The sequence below is a fragment of the Pteropus vampyrus genome, unplaced genomic scaffold (genome assembly GCF_000151845.1).
Source record: "Pteropus vampyrus isolate Shadow unplaced genomic scaffold, Pvam_2.0 Scaffold270, whole genome shotgun sequence".
NCBI classification, from domain to species: domain Eukaryota; kingdom Metazoa; phylum Chordata; class Mammalia; order Chiroptera; family Pteropodidae; genus Pteropus; species Pteropus vampyrus.
The window spans coordinates 589,946-599,509 of record NW_011889051.1 but is presented as its reverse complement, the minus strand read 5'-3'; the positions used below and the strand labels follow the sequence as shown (position 1 = coordinate 599,509).

General features: G+C 54.1%; 1 protein-coding gene across 2 annotated transcripts in view; it reads left to right on the top strand.

The window, feature by feature from the left end:
* Window positions 1-8,390, top strand: part of PCP4 (Purkinje cell protein 4) — a 66,689-nt gene extending 58,299 nt beyond the window's left edge. The window contains exon 3 of one of the 2 annotated variants that reach the window (XR_002776288.1): window positions 7,965-8,106. Coding sequence is in view for 1 of the 2 variants with exons in the window: in XM_023520520.1 (XP_023376288.1) it covers window positions 7,965-8,092 (128 nt within the window). In the remaining variant the exon portion in view is untranslated. Of the gene's footprint in view, window positions 1-7,964 lie in introns of both variants that reach the window. The other variant, XM_023520520.1, reaches the window with a different exon arrangement.
* The last annotated feature ends 1,174 nt before the right edge of the window (window positions 8,391-9,564 follow it).

The window sequence follows — 9,564 nt, the reverse complement described above, 5'->3', positions numbered from 1 at the left end:
ATGCAGAAAGCCCCCTCGCCTGCCGCTGCTAATGCCTGACCCGGCTCGTTAATCTCTGCCGCTTAGCAAAGACCTGGAAAATTGCAATTCTCCGCACCAGCGGCCCCCATTCAATCAACCCCGAGCCAGCGGGCAGGAGCGAGAGGTCGCGGGAGCTGGAGCCTCCGTGCCTGCTTGCTGACCCCCCGCCCTGAGCCCAGCGACGGAGGGGCTGTTTGGACTCAGGGACAACTGTGTCCTCTTCAGACTTGATATCTGGCTTCAAAGAACGTGTCGTCTTTGTTTTTTACTGGCGTTTCATAAGATGGATGCTGTATGCCAGCGTTGTTATAAAGTAGGTCTCTAAATTTGTTTTTATTTTATGTTTTTTTCTTGAGAGGGCTTGACCTTTTCTCTAACACTAAATGCCTTGTTCTCTGAGTATGTTTTGATCCAATGTGAGGCTTAAGAGATGAAAATTCCAATCCTCACTTGCTTTTCTTACTTGTCCCTTTGCTTTTCCTGCCTCCAGGGTCTGGGTTTGGGTCCTTATGCAGGAAGACACACGGCCTCTCCTCTGCCCATGGGTGGCCCTGATGCAGGAGAGGATGGATGCCCAGCTAAGGGACAGGGAACCCTGGCACTGTGTCAATTAGTTTAAGCATATCGAGGGCAACGCAGGTGACAGATATTAATTGTTTCCAAGTTAACATTACATTTTGAAAGGAGGTTGGACATTCTGAGAACATTGGCATTATAACACCCCATTTGCAAGGCATATTTAAGTTAAATGACTGTTATTTCTTTATGACGTGCTGGAATGTAGGGCCTTTTATAGTTCGCTCTGTGCTGCCCGTCCTAACCAGGCAGACTCCCACTCAGGACGATTATATCCCAATTTATTGCTTATGTGCAAATTTCTCATCTATACGATTAGGCCTTAGGAGGTAATTTGTTTCATTAAAATAAATCTTAGAATATGGAGAGCTATAAATACATAAACAAAAGCCTGTTCTCCTGCGTGTGTGTGTGCACGTGCATGTGCAAGCCCGGAGTCTCTGACTTATTGCCAATATCTGTAGGCGCCGACTTTACATCATTATAAACTCAGAAAGGAATAATTCTGGGTTCCTTTGATCAGGCGTGGGCGTTAAGGGGATGCATTTTGGAATGATGAGCGTTGCAAACTTCTTTATCGTATCCGTCCAGGGTCCTTGAATATTCCTGCTTTGCCCTGGGCGGCTGCTCATCGGTTAATTTCTGAAGAATTTATGCTAATTACTTGGAGTCTGCCCCTTAGATTGTGAATGCATCAGGGAAGACTTCGAAAAGTGAAGACGAATTTCTCAAAAGGTGCTGTTTCTGTCAGTGGCTCCTGCTGCCCCTCCCTCCTACTGGGTGGGTCGTCGGCTGGCTTTGGGGACAGGCCTCCTCTTCCGCACCGTCTCCCTCCCTGAGGCCTTCCCTGACCACTCGCCAGGCGCGCCCTCTCCCGCTCGTCACTCTGCTCTATTTTGGGAATTTCTGAAATTCCGTGACTCATCCGCGCGTGTACCTTTTTGTTTTCCATTTTCCCCTGGGAGCTGGGTTGGGGCGGTGGAGGTTGGGGCGGTGGGGGTTGGGGGCGGGGGGGACTTGGGCTTGCTCCCCGCTGTCTCCCACCTCCTGGCACAGTGACCGGCCTATAGCAGGCATTCCAGGCCGTTTGCGGGGTGGTGGAATTTGCTGGCAAGTTCCTGGACCACCTTGTAAGCGAGCAGACTGGCCACCGTTTCGTGTGACCACCTTGTAAGCGAGCAGACTGGCCACCGGACATGGACCACCCCGGTGATGTCCCCGCCACAAGCAGCACCGATGGGTCCTCACGGAAGGCCATTGTCTCGACACGTGTCGGGGCTGCCGACCGTAATGCAGTACTGCAGAACAGTCACAAGATTTGGAGCAAGAACTGGATTCTGATCAGTGCTCGGCCAGCACTCGCCTGGGGGTCTTGGGTGACACACGTTTTCGGCTCTACACCTTTGTAAAGCGGGGATGATGGACGTTTGTTGCAGCTCTCAGAAACGGGGTGGATACCAGATGAGGCAAAGAATACAAAACTACTTAAAAATGTATAGAGCCTCAAAGTTAGGTTAGGTGCTGTTGTGGGGTGAACTGCGTCTCCCAAAATCCAGATGCTGAAGCCCTGACACCGCTCCCTCAGAGTATGTCTGTGTTTGGTGACAGGGCCTTTAAAGAGGTGATTCGGTAAAAATGAAGCCGTTCGGGCGGACCCGAATCCAATCTGACTGATGTCCTTATACGAGGAGGAGGGGACACGTGACCACGTGGGACACAGCGAGAAGGCGGCTGTCCGCAGGCCGAGGAGAGAGGCCTCAGGGGGAACCAGCTGTGCCGCGTGTGGACCTGACTTCCAGCCTCCAGACGTGTGAGAGAATAAACGTCGGGGTTTCAGCCCCGAGCCTGCGGTGCTTGGCAGCGCAGCCCTGCGGACGGCGCGGCCGCTCGTTGAGGCCGGTCGATGGGTCCTACGGCTGCTCCGATCACGACTCTTCCCGCGCCGGACCCGCGTGTGCTGGCTTAGTCACGCGCGCGGGAGTGTCCTGTGGCACGCCGTTTTCCCGTTCGAGGGCTGCTCGCGACGGTGTCAGGGACTCGTCAAGTTCATTCGGGGTTGTCTTCAGCCGGTCAACGCCTTCCTTTCATATTTATGATCCTCTGTTTTGCATTTGCCATCAAATGACCTTTAAAAGAAAATCTGTTTATACTATTTCAGAAGAATAGCGTAAGCGATGTCTACGATGGTGCGAAACGTAGATCCGAACAGGCCTGGGCTCCTTCCCGGCGGGGAGGTCGTGGCCGTGGCGAACCACACCGCGAGGCGTCCTGAGCCTCGGGGAGCAGCATCTCGCCGTGCCGGGGACGTCCGCAGAGCTCTGTGTCGTGTCTCGGTCGTTTCCTGGAGTTTTGGTCCAGGGGGGCAAAGTCTCATTGCTCAGGACCATTTTGGGGCTGTGTTCTTTGTTCGGGGAGAGAGAAGCGGGGAGGGAAGAGAGAGGCACACGTGGACGGGTGGGTAACGGGGAGGTGGACGATGTCAACTGCTCAGCCTGGTGGATTTTGGTTCTCAACCCCTCAGACTGCCCCCTGACTCTGAGACCAGGTCTTCCAGGTGGCGGACCTGGCAGAGTTTGGGTGGGCTCTGAAGGGCGGGTGGCAGGTGCCGGCCCACCCAGCATCGTGGTCAGCGCAGTTACGGGTCCTTCTCACACCTCCTGACTAGGAGGTCAAGAAAACGGTGGAGGGGAGTTGGTGACCGCTCTGTTTGTACTGAACCAGCTAATTGGGACAGATAATCTGTTGACCATTCTCTCGGTCAGCTTCAGAATTTCTTCACAGAGGGACACACAGAAATGAGAAAATTCCAGAGCCCCAGAGACTTACACATATTAACGACCGTGCCGGGCTGTCCACAAAGTGTTCTCGTGAGACATTGCTCGTTTGCTCGGGCTGATGAAGAGCTGCCGTCGGGAACCGGGGCCTGTGCGTCCTGCTCGCTTCGGGCCGTGAATCCGGAACGAAAACGCCAGGCCGAGCTCACCGTCCACGTGCAGCCTGCAGACGTCTCCGTGAAGCCGCGAGGTTTAATTTATAAATGGCCTTGACCTACACATAATACTGGGGCCCAGGCGGAGGAGGCTTCAGAGGAAGGATTTTACTTCACTTTTGAGATGAGCAAACTGAGACTCACAGAAGCCATGCACCTCTGGGAGTCATGGAACAGTCGGAGACACCCACACCTGCTCTCGCCCAGACCCACGCCACCTGCTCCTGCCGGCTGCCTCATCGGGAGAGGGGTGCGGGGGCGTCGGCCTCATCCCACAGGAGTCTGGAGTGCTCGGTCTGCCCGAAGCCAGGCCTGCCCTGGTGGGGGGCTGGTGGCAGTCGCTGATCTGGTGGCAGTCGCTGATCTGCACGGAGGGGCTCGAAAGCCCACCCAGAGGTGCCTGGCAAGAGAACCCACATGAATGGGGGTTTCTCAGGAGCTGCGTATCTGAAGGTGGCCACCCTGGACACCCGAGTCCTGCTACTGTCTACGCAGGAGCCGACCATCCCCTGGGCTCACTGCGGTTAAGTAACGCTTTCTTACGTTTGAACGTGGCCGTGTTTTCCATCAGCGAGAGAACCCTCCTGACTCGTTCTCTCTGTCGCCTGTGCATGGCCCCCCTCAGCTGGCCCCTCAGCGGCTCTGCTGGGCGCCACCCTGCCCCCTCCTCAGAGGCCTGGCGGTGGGCAGGTGGGCGAGGAGCCCCTCCCGCATGGAGGTGAAATGGTTACCCTGGGGGTGACGGGCTCGGTCTGGTCCTTCAGATAAAGGCATGCGCTGGACAGCTGCCCATCGTATTAATTAATGGACTCACTGGGAGTCAGTGGTTGCTGACTGGACACCTACTATGTGCCAGGCCCTGCGTGAGCTGCTGGGACAGGGCGGACGAAGTCCTCCCTTAGGGAGCTCGTACTTTAGTGGGGTGATGGACCACAGCCCCGCGAAGAACCGGAGTGTGGGGCGAGGCGGGGGGTGCACCCCGCAGGGAGCGCGCCCTCCCAGCACCCTTCCTGTTCCCAGCAGACGTGGCGAGGTCCTCTCTGAGTTTCACCGCGCCTCAGCCCGACAGTGACAGCGGGGAGGGGAGGCTCTCGTGGGACCCCCCTTCACCCCACTGTGGCAGCTACCACCAAGGTCACGGAAGGGGAGCCTTGGCAGGTAGCGCGGATTCCCACAGGGCCCGAGGCTCGGCAGAGTGGCTCTGAGGGCTGGCCCCTGGCTGTGGTCCCTCTGGATGCCCGTTCATGTCATCCCTTCTCTCCTGCTGAGTCCGGGATGCTCAGAGCTGTGCATGTCTGGCTCCTGGGGCATCAGGGGGCCATCTCCACACACTCACCTCGTTTGCATTGAGCCCTGTGCCACCGAATCTAATTAGTCGTCTCTTCTCCACTGCAGTCCGGGTCCCCTTCCTCTGCTCTACACACCCCCGGCCGGCCCGGAAGAAGGGGACACACGGGCAGGCCCTCCCCAGGGAATGCTCCACTGTACGGAGTAAACGGAAAGTAACGGTTCCTGAAATAATAGCCGTTTCTTTTGTAAACACTGCAATAGTTTTCAAACGAGGGAGGAATCCGTAAATCGCTTTTGACTGAGGATATTAGTTTAAGATATAATTAGGAAATCTACTTTTATGACCCGTTCTTACTGTCTCATTATATAGTCCCTAAACATACATAATTTCCTGCTTCTTCATTTATCATTTGTCAAAAAATAATATTGCTTTTTTTGGTTATCATTATAAAAGGGAAAAGATGAATCAGCCCTTCAAAACTTCAGGTTGCAGCGACATTTTAAATCTAAAAGAGAAATCGTCTGTGTCTTTTCGTATCAGAGCTAATTTGTCCCCTCTGCGATCATAATACCGTGCATGCAGGGGTTTCTCCGGGAGGAATAGGATCGGGGACTCTAAATCATGTGAAAAATGACAATTCTTCGTGCCAAAGGAGCTCCTTATGCAGATGTTATTGGCACTGAAGGGTTTATTGCTGTGAGCACGTGAGTCGCAGCCATTCACCTTTCGGCTTTGCTGGATATTCATTCTCCGGTCTTGGGCTCCTGTGATGATGTTCATGAAATGTTTTTAAGGCATAGGGTGGAGCTTCAGGAACTCCTATCCCTCTCAGTGGTCCTACCTCTCTGAAGAAAGGGCCCCCGAGCCGCGGATTAAAGTGTGAAAGGCTCTCTACCACTTAGTCTCCGATCGTCTGGGTGCTTGTGGGTTACAATGGATGGCCCCCAAATATTCTCTGGACATTGATGCGCTCAAAATCTCTGCTGTTATGGGCATCGGCAGCAAATCTGGGATAGAAGAAAACAATTCTACTGATTTAGGTCACAGAGCAATCAGTCCACCAAGGCTCGTGAAGCCAGTGTCCTGTCCTCCCAGATGGAGGTGTGATTGCAGGGGTCACGGGGGGACCTGCTTATCTCCAGGAGAACTGAGAGGAGGCTGCTCTGGGGTCTGCAGAGGCAAAGTCACACAACCAGATGCATCTGAGATGAGAGCCATTTTAAAATTTGATGATACATAGATAGATGATAGATAGATAGATAGATAAAGAATTCCTATTATCTGTCTCCTATCTATCCATCCATCTATCTATCTATCTATCTATCTATCTATCTATCTATCTATCTATCTATCTATCTACCATCTAATCTATCATTTATCATCTATCAATCTGTTATCTATCCATCATTCTATCTACCTATGTCTCTATCTCTATCTATCAATTATCTATCTATCTATCTATCTATCTATCTATCTATCTATCTATCTATCTATCTATCTATTTATCTATCTATCTATCTACTATCTATCTACTATCTATCTATCTATCTATCTATCTATCTATCTATCTATCTATCTATCTATCTATCTATCTATCATCTATCTATCTATCTACCTATCTATCATCTATCTACCTAATCTGTCTATCATTATCTATCTGTATCTACCTACCTTCCTACTTACCTACTACTTACCTACCTGCCTAAGAGTGGGAACAGCACGAGCCGGGGGGAACAGCCTGCCTTCCTTCTCGGCAGTGTCCTCCGTCCTCTGTGCTGCCCGGATATCGTCATCCAAAGCCACCGAGAGGAAGTGAGCGAGTGCGTCACATTTAGGTTGAACGACATACTGAGGCCGCCGGCTGACAAAGTTGGGAATAGGTTCCTGTCCCTGGCCCTTGCCCGGAGCGTTCTCTCCTGCCTCAATGTCCCTGATTTTCCTGTCCCCAAGCTGGACGTGCCCCTCACACGGCCAGGTTCCAAATGCAGGCCCAGGCGGCTTGGAGGCTCTTGGCCCAGGTGCCTTGAGCTAACTCCAGGGCCTTATTTGTCACTTCAGCTATAAACGAAGTAGCTGATTCTCAATTCAGACTGCACATTAGTTCCACCTGAGAGCCTTTTAGAAAAGCAGGCTGTCCGGCCGCGCCCCGGGCACACCAACATCTGACCTGGTCCTGCCCTCAGCAGCGCCTCCCACTGTGGCTGTGCAGAGAGGCAGCCCGAGTCTGAGTGGGCCCCTGTGTCAGTATTAAAAGGAAAAACTGACGCCTTGGTGATTCTGATGATTAGCTTTCAGTGGACTGAGGGGGTGTAAAGATTCTCCCTTTCTGTGACTAATGGATTTTATTTATTTATTTGTTTTTCGTGTTTGGCCTGAAATTGGCCAGCGCTCAGCAAGACGCACAGCACAAGGGGACAATCAGCTCGGGGTTTCTCGGTGATTCGGCTTATATCATGTTTTCAACCATCATTACAATGCGAATTAGTCAAATCCTCCCGCCTCAGCAAGCCAATGGCCTAGCCTACCTGGTTGGAGGAAAATTGTAGGACTTGTCAAGTTGGGCCACTGCGAAGGTCAGACGGTACCGTCCGGTCATGACCGTGATAAAACCGGGAGCCCTCGTCCCGTAAGCTGATCGCGTTGGCATTGGAAGTACACCCAGAAACGCAATGACCGTAACTCAGCCTAGCGGCTGCCACGGCACCAGCCTCTGTAGCACTGTGTGAACTGTAGCTCCACGAGATAACAGGCGAAGATACCAGCCCAGCTAGTACCTTTACCAGTGTCCGTACAGTAGGCCTGAGAAACAGGTGCCACATGCAGGACACACGTGAGGCCTCGAGCCTGTGCCCTTGAGCTTCGCGCGTTTGCAGATGTAGGTATCAGGTGGCCAGAAGACAGCCGGTTCCCGGGAGGGCAGGGCTCGCGCCTCTGGACTGTCGTTTGCAAACTTGGCCTTGTGCTGGGGGCTTTGAGTGTGCGTCACATGGCGGACTGGGGGCTTTGCTCATCCAGAGCCGCTGCCTGCCTTCCGGCCTGCTTCCCTCCCGCTCAGTGACTGCCTTCTGTCTGTGTTTCTTGCTACAGATGGGCAGAAGAAAGTTCAGGAGGAATTTGACATCGACATGGATGCGCCAGAGACAGAACGTGCGGCGGTGGCCATTCAGTCTCAGTTCAGAAAATTCCAGAAGAAAAAGGCTGGGTCCCAGTCCTAGTGGGAGAGCCCCTTCCTAGTCTGCCAGAAGACACCGGATTCAACCATCATCTGTCAAGAAATTAAAGAAAACACCCCAGAGAGAAATCATCTGCACACACACACACACACACACACACACACACACACACACACACAGCGGTCCCCAATGCATGTCCAGAGCCCCGTGACGTCCGCACCCGCTCGGGAAGGGTGACGGTGCGGTCGTGAGTGGCTCGCCCTCCGCGTTCATCTCCAGCATCATCCTCCCTGCAACCAGTTCCCTCGATGTTGTAATAAAACGGAGTTGAGATGCGTGATTGGAGTGTCTGCCTCTGTCCCTCCCTCTATATCGGTCTGGGAAGTCCCCGCTGTTAGAGGCGACCGCACGCCAGCTGTCTGTTCCTTCCTTCCCTGAAGGTCAGAGCCGAGGCACGGGGCCGCTCTCAGAAGCTGTTCCGTTCCCAGCGCTGCCTGACTCGTCTGCAGAGTACTAACTGCCACTGGTGATCACAATACCTTTTCTTATGATGGGGCTAGAGCTCTGGTCCCTGGGGTCCCAGATCTTCAGCAGTTTTGCTGGGGAATTGTGACTCATCCAGGAGAACGAGCAGGGGGAGGGCGATGTGTCTGTGTTTGGCGCGGTCACCCAGGGTAACCCAGAGGGCACGTTTCAGAGCTCTGAGGGGGGTGGGCCATTCTGCAGCTTCCCTGCGGGGCTCCGGGGGGAAGCTGGTTCTCCTGTCCCCACCCGGCCCCTTGTCCCCGAGCGGCACAGATTGATTCGCTACCTGTTAGGTTTATTTCCCACACCTTGCAATTCGAAGAAGCTGTCTGCCTTCTCTCTCATCCCATCTCTTCCCCTGCAAACCTCACAGGTAAATCACTTCGAACACCTGACCACGAAGGGCTCCACGGGCAGCGAGGGGCGATCCTCCATGTGGGGAGGGTGGCTTTTCTGGGGTCACAGGCCAGGGCCTGGGTGCGTGCCTGCCTCTGGGCCCCAGGTGGCAGGAGCTCCCGGCCCCGAGTCTGGCTGCTATTTGAGCCGTGCCACGCGAGGCCCCGTGTGGAAGCCGCATGTCATCCTCGGCACCCCAGACGCTCGTGACAGTGCACTGTACCACGTGGGCACCTGGTCGCTTCCCTCTGCCAGCTCCTCAGCCAGGACCCGGGTGGACGTGAGGAGTGGCGGAAGGACAGGGCCGGTGCTGTGAGTGTGAGCACGCTCACACCCGTGTGCCTGGCACTGTGGGCGTAAGTGTGGCGGAAGCAGCCAGCGTGCACGGTGACGACTGGGGTGAGGGCCCTCACAGATGGGGAAGGGTTGGCGCGCCTGGGAGGATTAACTGTCTCGAAAAATCCATCTGAAAATGTGTTTATTGTCTCCTCCTGGGCAGTTATCTGTCAGGGGCTGTCAGGGACGGGAGTGGGGGTGCGGGAGAAGCCCCAGGATCCTCTGACGGGTGTCCAGCTATAGAAGCACCGAAGAGG